Source organism: Protobothrops mucrosquamatus, unplaced genomic scaffold (assembly GCF_001527695.2).
Source record: "Protobothrops mucrosquamatus isolate PMUCROS unplaced genomic scaffold, P.Mucros_1.0 scaffold394, whole genome shotgun sequence".
NCBI lineage: Eukaryota > Metazoa > Chordata > Lepidosauria > Squamata > Viperidae > Protobothrops > Protobothrops mucrosquamatus.
Genome location: NW_015386725.1, coordinates 537491 through 562779, shown reverse-complemented (window position 1 = coordinate 562779; position 25289 = coordinate 537491). Strand labels below are relative to the sequence as shown.

Genomic DNA, 25289 nt, shown 5'->3' with positions numbered 1-25289 from the left:
ATCACTGGAGGATTTTAAGAAGAGATTTGACAGCCATTTGTCTGGAATGATATGGAGTTTCCTGCTTGAGCAGGGGGTTGGACTACTAGAAGAACTCCAGGACCCCTTCCAACGTATTATTCTGTATTCTAAATTGCCTGAAATAATTATAGAAATACATTGCGATCAGAAAGAGAAGAGAGTAAAGGGAAACGGTCTTAGTATTATATTGGTTGGGTTACGTCTTGGGCAACAATGAAGTAAATACTTAAATTTATCATTTTTGTTTCAGACTGCGAAACAAGATGCAGATATGCAGTTGATGCAACAGGACTTGGAACAGACAAACGAAGAGCTTGACAGGCTGAACACAAGTCATTTAGAGGAAAGATCTCAGCTTATTCAAGATCTGCAGAGACGGGAAAGAGAAATTGACAACCTCAGGGAAATGTTGATTGAAAAGGACAAAGAAATTTCTGATCTTTCTTTGAATATGTCTGAGTATTCTGAACAAGTCAGATGCAAAGAAGATGAAATACGGGAGATGGAAAAAGCACTGTCCAAGGCGGAAAAGGAAGTCCAATTGTTGAAAGATGTACAAACAACTGATATGAAAGATGCAAGCATAAAATTTTCAGAACTTAATGACAAGTTAAGAACAATTGAATCAGAGCTGGCAATAGTAAAAGTTGAAAATGAAGCTAAAACCAAAGAAAATCTGGATCTTACTAAGCAAGTAAAAGAAGCAAGCAAATCAATTAAAGAACTTCATTCTGAAATGAAGAACCATGATATTACATACAGTAATCAGCTTTTGGAGTGTGAGTCACAAGTTAAATTGCTTAAAGAACAAATAAATAAATCAGCTGAAAAAGTGCAAGAAACAGAGATAAAACGTAGAGAGGAAATACAGCAACTTAGAATCCAGCTTGACGAACATATCTCTGCAAAGGAGAAACTAAACAATTTGTTGCAAGAGAAAGAAAACAAAGAACAAAGTTTTGTAAATGAATTGAAATCGGTAAAAGAATTATATAATCAACTAATAGTGGAAAGTGCTAAAAAAGACGAAGAATTATCAAATGTATCCAGGCAGCTTGCTGAACATACGGAACATCTAGAAATTGCCAAAAAGTCTGTACAGGAAAAAACAGAGATCATAATATCATTAAAAGATGAGCTTAAAGCTATAGAACAGCAAAATGAGGAAATAAAACTGAAATTTCTTGATGAACTGGATAACAAAGAAATGGAATGGAAAAAAATAAAAGATGAATTACAAGAGAATCATGAAATAATAAATAAGTTCGAAATGGAAAAACAAGCTAGCATCCTGACTAGTAAGCAGTTAGCAACAGCTGTTGAACAGAAAGAAAAAGATTTAGCAAGTCAAATTAAAGTGACTGAAGATCTTAGAAATGAGATGCATATAATGGAGAAAGAAAAGCAACAGCTGATCAATGAGAATGAGAGTTTGTCCAAATTATTGGATATAAAAGAATGTGAACTGTTGAAGGGTGCTCAGTGTATAGAAGAAATGGAAAGTAAAATAATTGGTAGTGCCAAGGAACATGAACAGTTGATTTTAGAGATTAATCAGGATAGAAAAAAATTAAGAAATAAAGTTAAAGAACTCTCAAAGGTTGTGAAAGAAAAAGAAGATTTGATTACAGAGAAAGAAAAGAAGTGTGAAGTGTTGGGTGAACAGCTCTCAGAAAAAACTGAGTTGTCAAAGCAACTACATCAAGAAATACTGTCATTGAACACTCAGCTGAAGGTTGCTAAAGACAGAGAACTGGCAAAAGAAGAAATGTTAAAAATGGAAGAGTCAGAATGTAGTAAAATGGTCCAACAGCTTAGTTGTGAGGGAGAAAAAATACTGTCGTTGCAAAAACAAGTTCAAGACTTAGAAATGGATCTTAACGAAAAATCAAGATCTCTAGAAGAAAAAGATAGGGAGCATGAAACCTTATTAAAACAAAGAAAAGAAATGCAAGCTGATATGGTAGCATTGGAGAGAGAATTAGAAAAGCTTCAAGGTATTGGTCAGCAATTATCACATCAGATTGAAGAAAAAAATGCTGCTTTATTATCTCAGGGGCTAGAGGTGGAGGAGCTTCATAGGCAAATCGTTAAGAAAACTGAAGAATATGCAGCATCGAATGATAAATTAGCATTATTAGCCAAAGAAGTAGATATTTTGAAATCTGAAAATGAGAAAGCTTTGGCCTTGTGCAGTACTAAGTCAGGTGAATGTGAAACTTTTCAGCATCAGTTAATACAACATCAGAGTGAAACAGTATCCATTAAACATGAAGCTCATATATTGAAATTAGAAAACGAAAAATTCAAAAGAAATATTGAAGCAATTAATTTGGCCTTAATTAAAAAATGTGGAGGAATAGCTCTTTTAAATGAACAGAATGATTATAATATTTTAGCTTTTGTAGATTATATTGATAGTGTACTAACTGAAATAGAAACATTAAAAAGTAATTGTCATGATAAAGAATCTCTCCTTTCCCAGCGAGAAGCTTTGGTTCAGCAGATTAAAGAAAAGAAAGATTTGGAGGAAAAACAATATTTGCAAACAATTTCAAATCTGCAAAACAAAGTTCAGACTTTAGATTGTGAAGGTGACAAGCTTAAGTTAGAAATACAAGAAAAGAATGAAAATTTGCAGAAGCAAGTTCAAGACTTAAAATTGTTTAAAGATAAATCTGAAGAATCTGAGTTACTTAGAGTTCAACTGTCTGAGAATATGAAAATAATTTCTGATCTCCATTGTCAGCTGAAAAATATGGTAGAAAAGACAGAAGAATTAAACAAATTAATTACAGAAAAAGATATATATTTAAAACAAAAGGAGGAGGAATGTGTTAATTTACAAGCACATAATTCTGAAACTTCCTGTATGCAGCAGAAAACTATAGAATCATTGATGAGTGAAGCAGCGCAGTTAAAAGCAAGTATTCTTGAAAAGGAACTGCTGGTAAATAATATTTCTTCGCTTAATAATACCTTGAATGCTGAACTTAGGGACAAAGAGAACGAATATGAGACCCTGAGGAAGCAAGCTGCAAATGTAGAAGAGTTAAATTTGAGTTTCAAAAAGGAGATGTTTGTTCAGGAGAAATTAATAAATGACATTAGTCAGACCCTATCAGAGAAAAAGGGTTCTGCTTTGGATAATACTAGTCTTGTGAAACAAGTAAGAGAAGAATTAAAAATAAATGAAGAAAAAAATCAGTTAATTTCACAACTTCATGATCAAATTAATAAACTAACCCAAGAAATTCAAAAATTACAAGACAGAGCCCAAGAGAAAGACAATGCTTTCTTATCTTTGCAGGACAAATTTGCTGCTCAGTGTGAGCAAAGAAGTGAACTCAGTGCTGTTTTGAGTGAAAAAGAACAACTTATTGATGATTTACGTAATTCTTTAAATGAGAAACATGTTAGTGTGCAACTAGCAGAGAATAATGTTCAGGCTCTTAATAATGAGGTTGAACTCCTTAGAGAAGAACTAGAAAAAAGTGCTGTGTCACTAAAGAAACTTTTGGAAGAAAAAGATGAAAGCACCACCACTAGCCACAAGAAAATTAATTCTTTGTCAGTTGAATTCGAATCTGCAAAATCAGAGCATCGGAAAGCATTGGAACAAGGTGATCAGTGGAAGCAAAAATTTGAACAGAGAGAAGTGGATCTACAAGTTGTACAAGATAAATGTACTGAGCAGATAAAGCATATTGAATACTTAAATTCTGAACTTAACATCCTCAGTTCTAAAACCACTCAAGAATGTCACAATTATATACTTTCCATAGAAAAATTGCAACAACAGGTAGATTCTTTAGCAAATGATAAAACTGTTTTACAAGATAACTTTATTAAGTTGAGTGAAGAAAATAAAGAACTGGTTAAATGCCAGAACCAATTACAGCAGAAATCAAGAGAAGTAGAGGAACTTCACGAAAAAATAGAAACCAGTGAGAATGAGTCACAAATGCATGTACATGCCATCTCTATGCAGTTGGAGAATGAGAGAGAACAGTTACTGATGCAGGTTAGTGTAAAGAATCAAGAGATCTCTGAATTAAAACTGAAAATTGAAAAGCTAGAACAAAATCTCCTTGGGTTAGAAAACAAGCGGGTGGTAGAACTTGATAGGGCAACTCAGCAAATCAAAATTAGTCTTGAGCAAGTAAGCAGTCTGAAAGATAACATGAAATCAAAAGACACTGAAATTCAGTCTTTGCAGCAAGAACACGAGATCATTAACAAAGACTTATTCAAATGCCTGTCTGCATTATTAAACAGTAGGTACTTCACCAGTAACAATGATAATGAAGCTGATCAGCAACCAGCTGAAACTAAGGTTGTGTTAGAAAAAATCTTTATTCTAATAAATAGTATTCTTAGTAAAGAAGCTGAAGCAATAGAATTGCAGCAGACATTTTTGGAGAAAGAGGAAGAAATAGGTCACTTGAATAATCAATTGAAAAACATGCAATCTCTGTGGGAAGAAAAAATGATTGTGCAGAAGAATGATTTTCAAAATATAAGAGGTGCTCAGCAATCTGAGATTGAACTCTTATCAAGTAGATTGAGTGCTGCTGAAGAAGCTTTAGGTAAGCAACTGTGTGTTTGTGAAGAAAATGAATTTGTGTTAACAGAAACGAAGAAACGGGACATTTTTCTCCAGGAAAAGATAGAAAAATTAGAAGAAGAACTTCAAGACAGTTGTAAAACCCTAAACAACAAATGTGAAAAAGTTGAAAGACTTTTAGAAGACCTTGGATGCAAAAATCAGATGATAGAAAACTTAATTTCAGAAACTACTCAGCAAAAAGATTTAATTACTACTCTAAGCCAGCAATTAAAAGAAAAAGATTGTTCAGTTATTCAGATAATGGAATCCATGTCGAATGAAATGGTTAAGTTTTCAGAAGAAAAAAACGAACTATCTCTCAAATTGCAACAACTACAAGGCACGCAGAATAATATGACAGAAGAAGCAAGTGTATTATTGCAGCAAATAGAAGAACATAAGAAAAAACTTGAACTCAGTCAAATTGTGTTGACCAACAAAGAAGCTAAAATTAAAGATTTGTTGAATGAGAAGGAGCAGACAAATGCTGCTTTGGAAAAATTAAGTCAGGAAAAGGAAACTCTGAAAAAGAAGCTTCAGGCAGCTTTGATAATAAGGAAGGATTTAACTCAGAAAATTAAGAAATTTGAACAGAGTGATCAGGAATATTCAGAAAGAGAATATAATAAAACACAACATTTGTTGGAGCAAATTGATGAATTAACAAAGCAGTCTAAAAATCTCGAATCTCAACTTAATGAATCGAAGGAACAATTATTAGAAAAAGATACGAGGATAGATGACATAAACAAAATGTTATCTTCTAAAACAGCTTCTTTGGAGATGCTGCAGAAGGAAGTTATACAATTGAAGGAAACTATTGCTGAACAAAAAAGCATGTCTGATCAAAATTTAACATGTCTAAAGGAGAAAGATTCTTTGCTTGCACAAATGCAATCTGTGCTATCTGAAAAAGAGAGAACTTATACTGAGAAATACTCTCAGCTTTTCTTAACCATAGAAAACCTCAAAATTGAAGCATCAAAGAGAGAAGAAACGTGCAAGGAAATGAACAGATCAGAAGCTGGTGTAAACACCGAAGAACCTTTCAGTGATGGTGCACATTTCCCTAGTGAAATTAATCAGCTGCAGAAAGAAAAGGAACTTTTACATAAGAAAATGCAGGTATTACTTGTAGCCCGTAAAGAAAGTACTAAAACAATTCAGAAACAAAAAGAAGAGTATGCTAAATTACTAGCAAATTTTGATGAACTAACAAAAAGCTTTGTGTGCGTAAAGGAAGACTATAAAGCCCTCCAGATAGTTCATCAAAGAAAGTGTGAAGAATTTGAATCTACTATGTCGCCATCATACCCTGTGCATGAAAATTTAGAAAATGCTACAACTCTACACCATGGTGAAAGTGCTATACAAAAAACATTTGAATCAGAAGAGATGAAAGAGAAAAGTCCTGTTATGGTAGAAAAACCAGAAAGCTTGAGCAAGGTGGCAGTAAAAGAGGATGAGAACTATTACAGTCTTATGAAAGAAAAAGAAACATTTAAGAAAGAAGTAAGACAGAAGTCATATGAGCTTGATAGAAAGGAACATGAGATTATGAAACTGAAGTTCACTGTTCAACAATTGGAACAGCAGTATAAGCAAGACAATGACAGTATGTTGAATCAGAGAGATCATCTTCGACAACAGTTGGAAACTTACAAAGATGAATTGACAGATGTTAGAGCTATTATTGAAACAATAAACGAAACACCTACTTTCCATTATACAGGTGATGGAGATGATCTGGAACAGATTGAAAAGTTGAAGCATGATGTTCAACAAGCCAACATAAAAATTTCAGAGAAGGTTGAAGAGATAAAAAAATTAAGTGATTCTCTTAAGGATTTCACAGGAAAAATTGGCTATGGAAAGGAAATAATGAAAGAAATTTCCCAAGTACAACAAAATTTATTGAAAAATCAAAAAGAAGCAAAACATTTTAAATTAGTGTTTGAAGATTTGAGGCAAAAAATGGAGGATTTCACAAGCAGCCCAGAAAAATCAAACGAACAATTATTCAGCGTGAAAGAGGAGTTAAGAGATGTCCGTGAAGAAAATAAAAAACTATTGATAGAATTAAACATGCTTCATGAAAAGGGTTTACCAGTTCCTAATATCAGTGAAAATACGGTACATGAAAGAAGCAGAAAGAATTCTGAAACTGCATGGCTGCATTTTGATAATGTGCAGCAAACTAGAGTTCAGGATGCAGTCATCTCTAATCCATTGCTGGATGTTTCTTATGGAGAGAAAGATTCACTAGACTTTACTTGCATAACAGGAATGACATCAGAAAGACTAAAAAATCAAGATAATCTCTCATTAGAAATAACCATGGGACAAAATGTAAATGTAGAGAACTGTCAACTCCAGCAACAGAAGTGTGAAGAAAAAATTGGGGACCATCTCCAAAGAAAGCTCCAAGCTGCTTTAATATCACGGAAGGAATCTCGGAAAGAAAACAAAATTCTGAAAGATCAAATGGAGGCACTAATATTAGAAAACAAAGAATTAGTTAATAAGACTGATGCCCTTGAACTTCTAGTGTCTGAGCTGAGCAGAGAAAAACAAGATTTGAATGAAATTTTGTGTAAAAAGGAGGTGCTTGCCACAGAAAGTGCTAGTTTATTAATTGAAAATGAAAATCTAACTGCTGCGTGTGAAAGTCTGAAGTCTACAATGGAAACTATAGCCCAGGAGAAAGAAGCCTTTTCTTTCCAATTAAATTCCTTAAAGGATTCTCAGACAGTTGAATTGACAGGTTGGAAAGCTAAACATAATGAATTAAAGGAAGAGTATGAATCATTACTTCAGGCCTATGAAAATGTTAGTAGTAAAATAGCAGAAATGAGGCAGGTTATTGATGTCACTAGAAAAGAAAAACAGGAAGCTCTTTATAAAATAAGTTTGAAAGAGTCTGATAAACAAGAACTTCAAAAGTTGCTTCGAGAAGCAAGAGATGAAAATGCCGTTGTGAAAGACCAGCTAGAACAACTGGTTGAATCAAAAAGCAAAGAAATCACTGAACTATATACTAAAGCAGAAGAACAGGCTTCTAAGCACAAATTCAGTTTGGAAGAACATAAAAAAATGATTGATGAATCTGCTCTTCAAAACAATAAGCTAATAGAAGAAAACGAACATTTAAAAGAAATCTGTGAGATATTAAAACAAGATCTAGAAAAAAATAAGAAAGAAAATGTATCACTCTGGGAGGATTTTAATCTAATAAAATCTGCTCTGAAAGATCTCCAAATCCAATTGGGATTGAACAAATTTGATGTATCATCTGAACTGAGTGAAAGAGAGTCCTTAGCAAAGTACATTCGTTTGTTAACTGAAGAGATCTTAGAAAAAAAAGAGGAAAGTGTGCATATTTTAAAACAAGAAAACAAAATTATATCAGAAAGATTAAAAGATGATCAACATACAGACTATTTATTTAAGTTAGAAAATTATTCTAAAAGTTTTAATCAAGAAATAGTAAGCCTGGATGAGAAAATTAAAATATTAGAAGATGACAAATCTCTGTTACAAGAAGAATTAGAAAATGTTCAAGAAATATCCTATAAAGTAAAAAATGAAAAAGAATTTTTGGAGACTGAGTTGCTCAACCACATTAAAAAATTGGATGAAATGACAGATAGATTGAATGCCAAGGAATTGCAAATAAATTTACTCACACAGCAACTAGAAGAGATAGTATCAGAGAAATCTAGCACAATTCGAGAAAAAGAAGAGCAGCAGAATGTTATCAGAGTATTTGAAGAAAAAATAAAATCTGCTCAGAGGGACAATAATGGGACAAAGAACAAAACAAAGGAATTACAAGAGCTGCTGAAGGAAAAACAACAAGAAATTAACCAGTTGCAAAGGGATTCTATTAAATACCAGGTATTAATTTTAGATTTGGAAAAGTCACTGAAATTGTCACAAACAAGAAATGAAAAAACTGAGAAAGATTTAAGCAATGTTGAAGAAAAACTTACTAAGTCAAAAGAAGAGTTGCGAAATCTAGCTGAAAAATTCTCTTTACTGAAGACCTTGTTGGATGAAGCTAAGGCTGAAATAGAGAAACTAGCAATTGAAAACCTAAACAGTAAAAAAGAACTTAAAAAGAAAGAGAATCAGATATTAGTTCAGAAGAGACAATATGAGAATCAACTTGAATATGGCCTTCAGAAGCTAAAAACAATTTGCCCCAAAGAATGGCCAAACTTAGAAGAAAAATTCCATATTCTTCAGCAAGAGAAAGAGAAAATCCGCGGTGAACATCATATGCAGAAAGAAATTGACATTAGGGACTCTCAGAATAAGAATGTTCCAAATGAGTTGAATGATGACCTAGCTAGATTGGCAGCTTTTCCCTACTCTCTTCCAAGAGACATGGACAGAGTCATTGAGAATAAACAGCAACAGACAGAGACCTGTGATAGATTAATAGCATCCTTACAAGAAGAAACAGAAGTAAAAATGTCTCAGATTCAAGAATCAGAACTTAAAAGTTCTGTGTCAGAAGAAGGCAAGAGTGTAATGCAGGCTTCCATGGATTCACACAATTTCAATGAGCTTTCTCAAATAAAGGCAGAGAATATCACATTGTGGAATAAACTGCAAATGTTGACAAGTGCTCTGGCATCAAAAGAAGATGCTTTGCATGCATTAATTAAAGAAAACAGATCTCTTAACCACCTTATAAAAAATAATACTGTTGAAAAAGAGATTGAAGCACTGAAGAAAAATCTGACAAGAAAAGAACAGGAAACACAACAACTTCTGTTAGAAAAAAGTGAAATTGAAGCTGAGTTGGAAAAGCAGTTGATCATTTCTGATCAAATGAAGATAATGCTGAATAAGAAAGACACGGAAATTTCTGTTCTGATTTCAACAAAAGACACAGACACTTCTGGCTATCACACTCAGATACAAACACTGCATCCACAGCAAATTTCAGAATATGAGCAGCAGATAAAATGTCTACAGATAGCCAAAGAGCAGTCGGATGAAACTTGTCAGAAGATGCAAAATGAATTAAAAAATGTACAGATGAATGTTGACAAAGTGTCTCAAAGCAGGGCTGAGATCGCCAGTGAAATAGATACCTTAAAAAAGGCAATGTCATCACTTCAGAATGATAGAGATTCCCTTCTTTCTAAACATAAATATCTAGAGTGTGAGCACAGAGTTGCTTTATCTGAGAAAGAGAGATTAATAACTGACAATGCTAATGAGACTAGGACATTGAAACAAGAAATAAGGAAGCTCTTGAATCAGATAGATGATCTTCATTCTGAAAATGCAATGCTCACTGCACAACTCTTAAAGTACAGGGAGGATTTGAATCAAGTGTTGTCACTAAAAGATAACCAATTAAAAGAATTACTTACAGAAAAATTGGACAACATTAAGAGTCTTCAACAGGAAAAATTTGAAGTTCTGAAAAAAATGAAAGAACTGCAACTGTCTGTGAAAATACAGGAGGAGATAATTGAATCTCTAAGACTGGAAAATGGAAAATTAACATCAAAAGTGTGTGACCTAGAGATTCTGATTACTTCCATAAATAAAATGCATTTGGAAGGAAATAGACTTGATCAGAAAAAAGAATCTCATATTGATTCAGGGCCTGAAGAAAATTTAGAGCAATTACCTGCACACCAGGTTATCAAAGAGAAAATAAATAGAGACAGTGATGCTAGATTACTGGACAATGAAGCCATTGGTTTGCCACTAAGATTGTTAGAAGTCCAACTGCAGAATAAAGAACTGAGATCTGAACTTGAATCTTTTAGAAAAGCTATGACAGCTCTGCAGAGTGATAGAGACAGATTAATAGAAGATTTCAAGGTTTTTCAAAGCAAATCTACTTCTGAACTTGCATCTGAAAAAAACCGAACTGATAAATTCGAAGTTGAACTCAAAGAGTTTAAATCAAATATTCTTGATGTGATGGAAAAAAATACTTGTTTAAGTCAGACGCTGTTAAAAACTGAAGGCAACTTCACCTTTCACCAGCTGATTGATGAATTTGAAAATCTGTGCAAAAAATTGAATACCCAAAATCTTGAAATTAGTAGACTTTCATCTGAGTGCGAGAGTTATGTTCAACAGACGAATGCCTTTTCTAAGGCTATGGCCAGCCTTCAGGATGATCGAGATAGACTTCTGCTGGAACTTTCCAAAGTGAGAGTAACTCACGAAGCTAAACAGGGCACAAACTCAGTTTCCATACCGTATGACTGCAACAGTGAGATTAGTTCACTTAAACATAATTTGAAGAGTCTTCAAATGGATAGGGACAGACTGGTAAGTTGATGCCTTACAATATTATACAAAATAGAGGCTAAGGCTGCAATATTATGCTCACCCAAGAGTAGGTAACATTGAATACAGTGGGACTTACTTCTTCAAAGTAGATATGTGTAAGATCATATTGTAGTATTTCTTTCCGTTCCATGCATTTGAATTTACTGGTTGAAAAAAACTGTAATGTTAGCAAAATATGCAAAACATAGTTAAATAACTGTGTTTCTCTTTTATAGGCTAAAGAAGGAACTCATTCTGCAACAACTGACATATTGAAACTGAAAGCCAAAGTGGATGAACTTGAGAGAGACTTGAACCAGACAAAAGCTTTTCAAGAAGAAGCTGAGAAAGAAAGAGCCTCATACCAGAATGAAGTAGTTGCTTTGAGGTAAAATATATTTTAAATGTTTTTTTTATAAAAGCCTTATGATTACTTCTTTTTCCTTAATGTGCAAAAGGGAATAGATCTTGTGCATTACATTTACATTAGTTATTATAGTGTATCAGTGGCATGTATTCGTGTGTGACTGTGTCTCTCTCTCTGTGTGTAATGGTTTGAAAATTTAAGATACCAGACTTAAAAGATCAGAAAAAGCGACCTAAGCAGGAATGAAGATCTCATAGTAATGTGAGAAAATGTGATATAATTAATAGTATATTGAAGTCCCAGGACACCTTACTGGTCACATTAGGCCAATTAATGACTGCCTGCATGGGTTCATATAAGCTGTCCTAAATTTCTGGGAGAGATCAGATATAAATATTCTAGTTGAGAAGTTTTTTTCTCCATTGAGACTGCCCTTGCTGTTCAGATTGGATTTGTATTTTTAATTAATTTCTCTTTATCGTGCATGCTTTTCTTCAAACCAGCCTTATGAAATTGTAACAAGGACAATTGGTGTTAAGATTAGGTTCATGCAGTTGTCTAACTCTTTTATCATTATCTTAACGTTGTTGCTCTAGAAAAGAAAACCACCGTCTATTGACAGAATCTCAAGCACTTCAAAATCACTTCCAGGCATCTCTTGTAGAAAAGGAAAAGCAGATTGCAGAACTAAAAAAAGTGCATCATGAAGTGACTCAAAGAGCTGTATCTCCTGGTAGCAGTTACTCAGTAAAGGTAAAAAAACTACGCAAACCGCATCAAACAAAATGTCCCAAATGTGTCTTGTTTGCATTTTATATTAAATTTTGAATTTATGTCCACATCGATTTCCAAGTAATAAAAATTTTGGAATAAAAATCATGCATTAATCTTAAATGCACTTCCAGGGAATAAGTCATTTGAAGAGAATAAAACTAACTGAAATAGAAAGAAACAGCCTAGGAAAGTCACATATTGGAGTTGCCTGACCAAGATATCAATTTCCTCTATCATTTAGTCTATAAAACCTGGAATCGCTGCAAAAAGCACAGATAAAAGAATATTGTATTTGCCACATTGCTATAAGCAGCAGAAGCATAAATGCCATAATTGTAGCTAGGCCTCTTGAGGCTCCAGCTCCGTCTTTTCAGCCACAGCATTGTGTTTTCTGTTGTGCAACAACTGTATTCCTATACCACCAGATGGCACTAGTGGCCAATAATATTAGTATTGCAAAGACAAGATTTGGAACTAGGGATTTAAAAAAGACACATAACTCTTAATTGCACTGCCACAGCAAAATCCTGAGAGCACACCGTATTGCCTCACACTGAACATCATGTTAAGTCATTCCTTCCTCTGAGAAGGGAGATGTTTTGACAAGTTGGCTCAGGATTTCAAGGTAATAAGTTCAAACCAGAATAGAATGCCAAAAAGGATCACATTAAACAAATAATGAAGAGAAAAGAAGTCATATAGGCCAATTTACAGTGCATGCCTTTAGCAGGTTAGGAATCCCAGAAATGGATAGGCTCCCTGGAACCAGGGAGGATTCTTCTTGGGATTTGGGAATATATCAAAGTTCAAAGTGTCTGAGTTTCTGCTACTTTTGATACTTTTTCAAGGGAGAGAGACTAGCTTAGGGGCACATCATGTCACTATTGTCTTTTTTATCTTAATAATTACAAGTAGCAGTGCAGATAAAAGACTTGAAGTAAGAGTGATTACATTCAATTTGCAAAGTTTGTTAAGTAATCTTTTCTAAGAGTATGGAGTGTGGAGAAATTTATAGTTAGTGATAATATTTACAATACAATGATGCAATTTGCAACATTTATTAAGTGATTCTAAATAATAAATTGGGTTAATACCTAACTCTAAAATAGGTATGGAGAAATTTTATCTTATACCTTTAGAGGAAAGAAAGTGCACTATATCATCTCCTTTCCAATTTTTCCATGATGCCACTACAGATGCTTAGTGGTCTTAAATTCTTAATGGGATAGACTTGTATACATGTTCAATTCAATAGTCTGACAGTATTATTACAATAATGCCCATTTGCCAGTTCCTAAAGAAAGATGTGATAATTTCTCCAATTGGAAATACTTAATATAGCCAAAACCAATGGGCTTGGGTTCAAGCTCTCATGCATTAGTTATCAACTAAAATAAACATATTAGTACATATAAAAGAATATGAATACAGCATGGTACAATGCTTATAATACAATACAATGCAATCCTTATTCAATCCCAGGTTAGTCAAGAAGCTTGATGGTATGTATATCTTGGGCACATACTATCCTGGGTCTACTACAGAAAGTTGTAGTAGTGATGAATTTTCATATTCGTCTTCTTGGAAATAGTTTGATAAAATTGTGGCAAGAACAGTGAGAAGTTCTACAGGATGCATTCTGAATTGACATTGTAGGCAATCACATTGTAGACCATGTATGGTCAGCCTAAGTCACATTGTCATGTTTTTATATATTGTGCAAGGGATTAGAATCTGTTACTCTTGCTGGAAGCACAGATGTCTCTGATCAAGTGAAGCATCTGCTAGCTGAAAGAACTCATTTACAGAATGAACTCCAGCGCTGCTTTCAGGAGCTGCACCAGAGAGAATTGAAATTCCAACAAATAAACTCAAAGGTAACTAAGAAGATACAGCAAAATTGTTCAACAAATATAGTACTTGTTATTTGTACATGGCTTTTTCCTGTAAATTTGCATCTGTCCATGGAAATTGTCTTAGTAATACATTTCTATTTATTCTACTACAAGTTAGTTTGAAAAAAAATCAGCTGGATTTCACTGTTGCATAAATGTAATAAAAATGTTCAAAATTTTAATTTCCTTCCTACTTATGTCTTAGCACAAACCTAAGCCTGTAAGCATCTCTGTGCAGAGTTTAGTAAATGGTATGAAGCTCAATATAAAAATAAGGTGAAATTACATTATTGGTATTCTTTCAAATAGTTACACCATTTTGATTTAATATAATGATAATATTTAGATTCTTTTGGTATGTCTGTGCACATTCATGAATTTAATCATTTGTCCAATCTAAATGCAGGCAATACAAGAAAATGCTGTATTGTCTGCTCAACTAAAAATGATGTCCCAGACTTTGCAAGATAATCAACTTCGTTGTAATGACCTCCAGAATCGTTACTTGAAGCTTGAAAGGGATTATCAGGTACAAGTTGTTTCTGTTCAAGATAACACCCAGGTAAGAAAGATTGGCAATTTTGTATAAATAAACACCAAGGAATAGTCTGCATAGAGAATAGTCTTATGCACATAATTAAGTTTGAATTAATTTCAGAAGATCTAGGAGTTATCTCTCTACAAGTAGAAGCAAATCACGAAGGCTAAGACTTTGGTTCCAGTTTTTCCAAATAGAATAAATAGTTGCAGGATATTGAAGAGATCAAGAAATACAATTTTCCCCGCTTTCTTCAAACAATATCTCTCTATCTCATACTTCAAAAACCTAGAAGGTAGTATATAGCTATGGCAACAGCCTACTCAAGTCAGAAAGCTTCGGTCTTTGTACCAGTGTTCATCCACAAGATCTTGTTTGCAAGCTTGCTCTAGGTATGCATTGTCTTTCTTACATGAATACGTAATCTTGCTGCTCTTCTTTTGGGCAAGAACATTATGCAAAATGCAGAAATAGAATATTTTATATACAGGTAGTCTTTGACTTAACAATCATTTGTTTAGCAATTGTTTGAAATTACAACATCACTTTAAAAAAGTGACTTACGACCAGTCATCACACTTATGACATATAGCATCCCCAAAGTTACATGATCAAAATGTGGACATTTGGCAACTAGCGTGTATTTATGATGGCTACAGCGGCCCAGGGTCATGTGAACACCATTTGCAACCATCCCAGCCTGCTTCCAACAGAGTCAGTAGGGGCAGCTGAATTCACTCAAAGACCACATGAGTCACTTAATGTCTGCAATGATTCACTCAACAACTGGCAAAAAGGTTGTAAAATTGGGCACAATTCACATAACAACTTCCTTGCTTAGCAATGGAAATTTTGGCTCCAATTGTGGTAGTAAGATGAGGAATATCTGTAAGGCAAAAAAAAAAAAGAAAAAGTAAAGGTATGAGATAAGAAAAAGAAAGTACAACTAAAATCTAGTATTCCTCCCCATATACTATTCACTATGCCTCTGTATTGTTTTTTGACCTTGAAGACAAATCATCCTTCATGCACTGCCTTTTTTGTTCTTTAAAGTTTTCACTTTATTTCTTTTTGAGGATATCAGTTGCATTTAATCACAACCTCAGTTTTTCCCCCTGCTCCTTGATCTATTCACTGTCCTTTCATAAATTTGTTTTGTAATCCACAACCGGAAATTTTTTATGGTAAATGCAAGTAAGCCTCTTGAATTTCCTTTATTTTGGAATTAACTATAAAGAAGTGAATGTTCCTTTTTTAAATCAATGTGGTGTGTGTTTAACTTTTGATTTTTATGAACAGTTTTCTCATAAATGGCATAACAGTATTGTACATTAACATCAATATTGAAATAGCATATCATGTTACTGTTTTAGAATGATCTTCCAACTGAAGTTCCTCCAGGAGCTCCTCAAGAAAGGGCTGCAGTTACTGTCAAAATAGATGATATGGAACTCGGTCAACTCAAAAAAAGGTTGCTATTTATTTATGTGGTAGTAATAGTTGTTATAGTAGTAAAATACATTTTGTTGTTTAAGGCGTAAATCACACTATGATACAATTTAAGGAAAGAGCATTGGTTTAACTTTAAATATTTAAAATAATTCTCAAATTGAGTAATTTTATTACAGTAATTGAATAAAAGCAAAAATAAATAAAAATAAATGAGAATTTATTTTTAATGTGTAACTTCATGTGTGGGTTTGCACTAGACTTGTAGAGCTGGAGGGACAACGTAATTCAGAGCAACAGACTATAATACAACTGACTGAGAGGCTCTCGGAAGAAAGGAATAGAAGACACGTTGCAGAAGAGGCTTTGGGACAATCTGAGGAACAGATTAAAAGGTAGAAATACGTAGAGAGATCTTTTTGACCTTAATTTTCAATAGGCAAACATTTATGTCACGTTTATAAAAAACACGTTGCTACAAGGCCTGGAATGAATTGACATATTTAACACTTCATGATGGACATAGCCATTTCTTTAGATTTGATGTACAACCAAGAATTTTAAAATGCCTTCCTGAGCTATTGACTGTGGGATTTCTGTACATTGTAAACATTTGGAAACAAAATTCAGTCTTACAAATACAACATGGCCCTACAGCTATGACGGATAAGAATCCTATAAAATCCAAGATTGCCCTGAGGAGTCATGTTTCAGGAAGCAATTACTAGAGAAAACTTCAGAACATTGATCCAAATATATTATTTTACTGCTACTGAAGTGACGAAACTTGAAATGTTATTATATCTCTATAAATAATATTACTTATAGTTATCACTTTTGTGATTGCAGTTATATTTTCTGATACTAATCTATCTAATCTCTGTATATGCTAATTTGATTGATGGAGGTAGCGTTGGCTCACAAGCAAATTAATATACTATTCCATATGTCAGTTTCAGTTATTTTAACAAATAAATATGTGCTCTTTTTATGATGAAAATTGTGATTTATTATTTATTACCTGTTAACTCAGGTACTTCACTAATAGTGCATATAACATAAATGCATATGATTAGCTTTCGTGCAACTCAGTGTGTTAATTTTGACATGTGAAGCCCTGTTTGGCTTGGCACCCAGGTTCTTGCAGGACCTTTTCTTTCAACCCATTAACGTGCCTGAGGTAGTTCTTCTGGGAGATGCTGCTGTTTTAGCCCATTTTCATGAGGTGAGGAGAGATGAGCTAGAAAACGTGCTTTTTCGCCTACTCTTTGGAATAGTCTTCCTCTAGAAATTAGGCTGGTCCCTTTGGTAATATTCTTATATTGTATAAGCCAGTGAAAGTTGAACTCTTTCAGAAGTCATATGTAATATGGTCCCTTATTACCATTCCTTCTTTTTTTTCTACTTTCTATTCTTCTTGCTACTTTTGCCTTGGTGGGTTTTTATTTTAGTTATTTCGGGCTCTGATGGTTAGGAGGATTATACTGTAGAGAAATGTGTTATTGTCTGTTAATGTTCTTTTTATCATAGAGGCTTTATTATATTGTTATCTCAAAGGTGCTTTTTCAAGAGGCAACGGAACTTTCTTGTTTTCCTTTGAAGACGTTTTGCTTCTCATCCAAGAAGCTTCTTCAGCTCTGACTGGATGGTGGGGAATGGAAGGATTTATATTCTTGCAGACAGCTGGTTGTTTGCATTCTTTTAGAGAGCCGTTGAGGCCACCTGGAGGTTTATCTGGGTCCTCAAGGTCACTTGAGTGGTGCAAATGGGTGGTGTGGAACCTTCTTGGAACTGCTGAAGGGACTGTATTGTAGACTGGACATAGATGATGTTGCATCCCTCCCCCTCTATTGAGAGAGGGCTGCTCAGTTTTGACATAGATGGCCTCTTTGACCCCTCTTTCAAACCAGCAGTCCTCTCTGTCCAAAATGTGGACTTTGCTGTCTTCAAAAGAGTGGCCTTTGTCTTTTAAATGCAGATAGACTGCTGAATCTTGTCCTGATGGGTTTGTTCTCCTATATTGTGCCATGCGTTTATAAAGTTGTTGTTTCATTTCTCCAATGTACAGATCTGCACATGTCTCATTGCATTGTGCTGCATATACCACATTGCTTAGTTTGTGTCTGGATATTTTATCCTTGGGGTGGGCAAGCTTCTGCCTTAGGGTAGTCTTGGGTTTAAAGTGTGCACGTATGTTGTATTGACTGAAGATCCTCTTGAGCTTTTCAGCTATTCAGAAGGCTCCACACCCACTTGCACCATTCAGGTGATCTTGAGGACACAGATACACTTCCAAGTGGCCTGAATGACTCTCTTAAAAGAATGGAAGGAATATAAATCCTTTCATTCCCCACCATCGATTCAGAGCTGAAGAAGGTTCTTGGATGAGAAGGAAAACGTCTTCAAAGAAAAACAAGAAAGTTCAGTTGCCCCTTGAAAAAGCACCTTTGAGACAACCATGACCTGGATGATTGAAAATCTCCATAGACATTAAATTGTTATATTTGGGGGGTTTTAGGTTTTTTTTTTTTTTTTTGTAAGCCACCAGAAGTTGGAATTATTTGGCAGCATATACATTTAATAAGTAAAGAAAATAAATAGGACTTTAATAACTAGCTATGTTTCTATATATAAAAAAATCTTGCCTGTTTGAAGAGTAAGAAAATCTGACATTATAATTTGAAAAAAAACATTGATATTAAGAATCATGATTCAAAGAAAAGTGTACACATATACATAGCTGGTTGTTGCTTAGAAATTTCTGGGATCTTGAACTCTATTAACTTTTCTTTCAAGGCTTGAGATGACTACTTATAGATCATCACCTAGGGATTATGCTGTTCAGATGGAGTCTGATGATGAAAGAGAGGCTCTGGTCATCAACCCAAATGAACATATTGTAGTGCAAAAGGTAAGCTCATAAGTCTTAAGATGAAATGTCCCTGGCTGATGTGAAAATAACTCACATATAAAAAAAGCAGAGATCATATAATAAAAATAATTTCCCATTAGACTTTGTGCCATTAGATTCTATTGTTCTTTGCTTTATATCCAGGATGAAGTAATTCCAGAACTTTAGCAAAATTCTCAAATGCCATTTGACCTCATCTTTCAACAGCTGCAATATTTGAATCACTTTTTTTAATCACTTTTTTTTTTAAAAAAACATCACTACTGAAGTGCTACCCTTTGAAATGCCATTGAATTACTAAAATGTATATATTCAAGTGCGATCCTCTCTGTAAATATGCAAATAACTGTGAAGTTTGATTAAGACTGGAAGCTCAGTCGATCATAAAAGTCAGCAGGTGTCCTTGAGCCAAAAACTATATCTCCTAAAGCTATAATAATAAAAAACAAAGCAAGCTTAGTTCTTGGAGAAAGAAATATGTCAATGAAATAGATAAAATAACTAGAACTTCTGAGGTATAATCACTTCAGATGATATATTAAAATTGAATACATTCTTTCATTGTTTAGTTTTACTGAGTTTGCACTTGATTGCATGACAATATTTGTGCAAGCTGTCCTCACAATCAGATCAATTATTGCATTATCCCATAAATGTATGTGCCTGTGAAAGTTTTTGCATCCCAGTTATTAACTAAGTGTGTATTTACTGAACAGCTCTAATAAAGAGTTTCCAGACTATACTTTTAAACAAGGTGTATTCTTTGATTTTGCACAGGTAAAAGGAGGAGCACTTACTTTTAGGAGATGGATTCGGGGACGAAGTATTTTCTGCTCCAAGTTGCTGACCTCACGGACAAAATCTCGCTATCTTTTTCTTGGTTATTTGGTGATGCTACATCTTCTAGTTGTCTTATGTCTAACAGGTGTCTTATAAGTGCACTGAATTTGCTGTGTGAATTATTTTCTTCTAAAATAATGTGTGCCAATTTGAGATAACGGACTTCTCAAAAGCTACTGTAAAGCTATGCACTGGATACAGTTGATATATTTTCAGCATAAGGTGTGGGTTTCAACTTCGTTAACAAGAAGTTTTAGATGTATATTGCAGTTGTTCCAAAGTTGATTTGAGTAGCTCTGTAACAAGGGAATATTATATTTGCTAAGAAAAAACATTATCAAAACACTACTAGAAGCTGCTGCAGTTTGGGATGTTTAATATATTTGAGGAATATGGAATAGCTGAACACTGTCAAATGGGTTGTAAATGCTATCTTTTCTACATAAATTTATTTTAACAGAGTTGAACTATACATTTGGGGAAAACTATTCTCAACTGTTGGGTTACTTTGCTTCTTGATTATAACAAGGAGCTCACAGAGTGCAATATAGGGAGGGAAAGCTGGAATCATTATGAGTTTCTCAACTTTAAATAAAATCTTAAGAATTAAACTTGTCTGTGATATATTGAATGCTTACCATAGTCTGTGTATGAGGAGATTGGCAATAACAATCTTTTTTTTCTGATAAAAAATAGAGAAGGGGAAAGTTTTTGAAAGTGTTTAAATTTCTTGTTCTGAGTTCTTGGAATCAGATCCAAAACAACAGCTAACAATTTAATTTTTGTTGTTTTGATGAGACATAACATAAGGGAAGTTTTTGTATTGGATAAAATGAAGTTTTCCAATTCACAGTAATTTATTATTTTAGATATAATCTAATTGCACAACATATTAAGTGTGTGGTTGATAACCTTCCAGGTTTTACCATCTAAATGTCATTAGTAATATCAACAATAGAGATGGAGGAGAGACTCGGAAGAATTACAATGTTCTGTCCTTGATAGGAGCAATTTGAGAAATTTATGATCTGACTAATAATTAATTCTAAGTATCTTTCAATATACATTTTTTCTTTATTTGTTGTAAAAAAATAATTTTCACTACTGAAAAAGGGGAATTTTTTCAAGGATAATTAATCACATTATCCAGAGCTGGCACTGAAAAAAGATCAGCGCCAGATAGAATTCGTTTTTTTGTATGGTAGGTCCAGGTGTGCCAAATTAACACCTGAAAAGCATCTAATGGGGAAAAGCCAAGGGTATATAAAGCATCATTACTGAAACCTGTTGTCTGAAGGTCTGACAACTAGCAAGTAACTTGCAGCTAAATGAAGCGCTGCCAAATTTTGAACAAAATTATGAATTAAACTAGTAAGTTGTCAGATGCAAACATGAAAAAAGAAAACATAAAGGTACATGCTTTGTGTTTATTTTGAAATCTTCAACTGCAAGTATTTTCTGTTTTTGACTAGAAAAATTAACCTTGGTAAGAGGCGTGTGAATAGTAATTTTTTAAAAAAATACCATGCCTGCTAAATTGTTACATGCTTTTAACAGTAACTGAATTATTGAAATGAATGATTCACTCAGAAGAAATCTTAAAAGAAAAGATATTTATTGCAATGTCCTACCCTCAAGTCGCACTAAATAAATCTGCTCCACCTCTTCATACACATAAAATACTTGAAGATCACTATTATGCCTTGAATTTACAATGAGGAGTATATATTATAATCCCTGTATATAATGTTTATTGATTTGCAAGAAGCTGCAATCTACAGGCTGTGAATGCTGAGCTATCTCATCTTCCTGTTGAGTAGAAGTACTTTTGCTATAGGTATTTTGCAGAGCATGTGAGGGCTGCTTTTTCCAGCCTCACACACACTAGAATACTGAGCCAGTTCTGGAATTGGGAATTGGAATCGCTTCAGGTCTCTAAGTCAGAAAAAGCCTTATGGAGGATTGGCATTGGGAATGGAAGATGTACCATGTAACTATATAACCATAGGCACCTTGGTCAGGCTATAATTTTAAAAGAATTGTGGGTATAATTGGATCTCCCAACTTAACATAACTGCTTATTGACACATAATATGTCTATGTGATCCAGTCATCCAGGTCATGGTTGTCCCAAAGGTGCTTTTTCAAGAGGCAATTGGGCTTTCTGGGTTTTTGGGAGATGTTTTGCTTCTTATCCAAGAAGCTGCTTCAGCTCTGACTGGATGGTAGGGAATGGAAAGATTTGTATTGCTTGCAGACAGCTGGTCCTTTGCATTCTTTTAGAGAATCATTGAGGCCACTTAGAAGTTTCACACCCATTTGCACCACTCAGGTGATCTTGAGGACACAGATAAATTTCCAAGTGGCCTCAATGACTTTCTAAAAGAATGCAAACAACCAGCTGTCCATAAGGAATATAAATCCTTCCACTCCCCATCATCCAGTCAAAGCTGAAGAAGCTTCTTGGATAAGAAGTGAAACATCTTCAAAGACAAACAAGAAAGTCCAGTTGCCTCTTGAAAAAGCACCTTTGGGACATATACTGTAGTGTGCTTTATAGTGGATTGGATTAAGATTAGTTATTCGTAAAATAGATCCCATGAATTTTCAGTAAACCTATTCCAAGTATATCTAAGCCTCTTTTGAGAGGCTGGGTTAAAAAAAAAAAAACCGCTGTAGGGCTTGTATAACCAAATGAAGAGATAGAAGTAAGTGACCTGAGATTATGAGTCAGCCACAGTTTTCAGGCATGGAGTCATCCCATCCCAAGATAAGGTAGTTATTTTATGTCTGTTTTCTTCCAAAACCTGATGACAACTTGAATGGTACCATAATATTGTACCTGGTTACTTTTTTCTTTTGGAACCACAGCCAGTTGAGTGTGAACAGAATTTCTGAAAGTTAATTAAATATTTAATAAAGTAAATTGATTGGGGAAACATAAAGTGAGAAAAAGGATTGGGAAGCAAAGAGGAAGCCAGTTTAACAACCTACAATGGGAAAGTATCCAAAAGTACTAGAAATTGTGCCCTAATTTATCCAGCCCTGTAAACTGTCAGTGATAAGCAAACACTGAAAAAAAAAATGTTTCCAAAAATGGCAAGGCAGACCTGTGTAGTCTATGTACTCTGTTCCACAAACTGCTGTATAAATGTAGCAGAAGATGAGAGAGTCATTGGTTCCAAGAGAGCTGTTGCATTTTGTTGCTTCCTTTTGGTAAGTATTTAGTAGATAACCTTTTTCACATTTGACAATAGCAAATTTGATTTCATTTTTTAAAAGTTGCTGATCTATCAAAGCATATTTTAATATATTAAATATATTACATTGTTAATTAAATTTCAGTAGTCTGCATAAATTTGTTAATTAAACAATTTTAGCAAATGCATTCAAGCTATATTATGTGATATTTTAATTCATTTTAATAGTATAGCTAGAATAGTACAGCCATTAAAATTGGCTTCAGTAGTTTGTTGGAACAAATTCTGTTTATGCAAGTATTCATCCACTTTCTGAGGAAATTTCTTGACCTTTGTATAAAGAGGCATGATGCTAGAATTCTTTCACATATTCACATTATCTGCTATTACAGTATTTACTTCTAAAATACATTACCTTTCCATTTTCTTTTTGCATTTTGTATGCCAGCCATGTCCCCATTTTATTTGCAAATTCAAAAGGTCTTTGTTTTACATCATTTATGAAGAAATCCATTTGTTTTTGGTAGAGAAGCATGCTCTGTATTCTGAATACATTGCAGAAAAACACAGTTCAGTGCATCAAATTTTAATGTTCTTTTCAATTCTAGCTAATTGCACTACACTTTTTTAAAAAAATGAAATATTCACTTTGTCAATCTTACTAAATCACCTTTGGATTTCTTTGAGCTCCTGAATTCTATTGGATGGCTGACTTCTTTAAATAAAAAAAGGGAAGATTATTGGGAACAAGAGCATGTTGTACAATTCAATATGTCTAACTGAGAGATGCAGTAAAAATCTAAAGTATATGGATTCTAATGGCTTCTGACAGGTACTCCATTGAACAATGCCTCCATTGCAAGATGAATGGAAAAAACATGTTTTCAGCAGAGATTTAGGTACACTGGAAAATGGATTTCTATTTCCAGAGGAAAAAAAATGGGATTATTTCTTTCCTACACCATGCTGATTATCAATATCTGGCACAAGTGAGGGAAAAGCATCTAGCCCTAGAGCTGAACTTCAGAATTTCAAGAGAATTGTACTTGTTATTTATCTATATAAATAAAAATGTAAATGTTTGTTTGTTCAAAATCTTAAATCTCCGAAAGTTCTTCACCGATTGCTTTGAAATTTTGACACAATGTTGCAGTCGAATATGCGCATGTTTTTATATACCTATATTATATAGATGTCACACCTGTGACAGGTAAAAACATGCTTTTTTAAAAAAACTGCCATCTGTTGGACGTAAAAGCAACACAAATGTGCGTTTTTTCTTTTCTTTCTTTTCCATTTGACCAGACTGAGCCACAGCAACGTGCAGCCGGGTACAGCTAGTGGTAAACAAACCCAGTCCTATCTCACTCCCCTTTCTAGAACACTTAGTTTGATAAGGGCTCATAGTTCACAAATATAGAATAGTTCTTGTAAGTGAACACTTAGTGGGAACAGCTGCCATTTCAAAGAATTATCCAAAGCTTTCCAGAGAGGGTCTATTTTTAGATTTTTCCTGCTGAGATTGTTTATATTATGGGTGGGTTAGGAATATGCTGCTGCTGTAGAGTAGCTTCAAATAATATACTTGCTTTATGTACAAATTGAACATAATCTAAGCCAAAATACTTTCTTGTGTTAATTACATAATGATGTCTTCATATGAGAAAAAATAATAGGCAGGCAGCACTGCTCCCTGGATCCACCTCCCAGAATCTAATTACTGAAGAAGGAGGTTGTAGATAGAGATATTAGGCATCTATGCAAGATACATCAATAGGATTCTCCTGTCTATGCTAAATATACTTGTATCAGGTGTGGGTAAGTCATGTATTAAGGCTCTGAAACACTTTTAATCAACAGTTAACCTGAAAAGTAGGGAAATTTTAGTATTCTCTCCAGGCAAATCCCTCCTTATCTCACCCCCACTATCTGTGTGAATTAAAGGTGGTAGGGAGTAAATTTAATTAGGAAATAGATTACTTCTCTCCTACCATTCTAATAAATATTCCTGTATCTCAGAAAATTTAGCTTAATTACTCAAATTCAAAGCAAGACTGAATTCCCTCCATGAAGGTTAACTTGCCCAAATTTCTACCATTACTGTGGAATGCACAAGAGTTAAGACCCTCAATTTGATTTCTCGAGAATTTGATAAATGCCTATCATGTTTGAAGAGATTACACCTCTATATGTACACTTCTAAGAGATGTCTTTGGCCATGCAGCTGAACAGACATATCAGTGGAGTTAGTCCCTGCTGTAATATGTGAAATGAAGCTGACTTTTCCGCTCAATTTTTTTTCCACTCAACAGTCAAGAATATTATATGAGAATCTTTATAATACTGTGAATCCTCTAAAAATAGCAACTGGATTTG

The 25289-nt window shown here is 34.0% G+C and overlaps 1 protein-coding gene across 1 annotated transcript in view; it reads left to right on the top strand.

Moving 5' to 3' along the window:
* LOC107287491 (golgin subfamily B member 1) overlaps positions 1-20319 on the top strand; it is a 55655-nt gene extending 35336 nt beyond the window's left edge. Inside the window, exons 21-29 of the mRNA XM_015816013.1 lie at positions 272-10939; positions 11176-11327; positions 11903-12059; positions 13805-13957; positions 14382-14537; positions 15887-15984; positions 16223-16357; positions 18759-18873; positions 19651-20319. Coding sequence (XP_015671499.1) covers positions 272-10939; positions 11176-11327; positions 11903-12059; positions 13805-13957; positions 14382-14537; positions 15887-15984; positions 16223-16357; positions 18759-18873; positions 19651-19809 — 11793 coding nt within the window. The 3' untranslated portion in view covers positions 19810-20319. The remainder of the gene's footprint in view (positions 1-271; positions 10940-11175; positions 11328-11902; positions 12060-13804; positions 13958-14381; positions 14538-15886; positions 15985-16222; positions 16358-18758; positions 18874-19650) is intronic.
* Positions 20320-25289: the final 4970 nt, after the last annotated feature.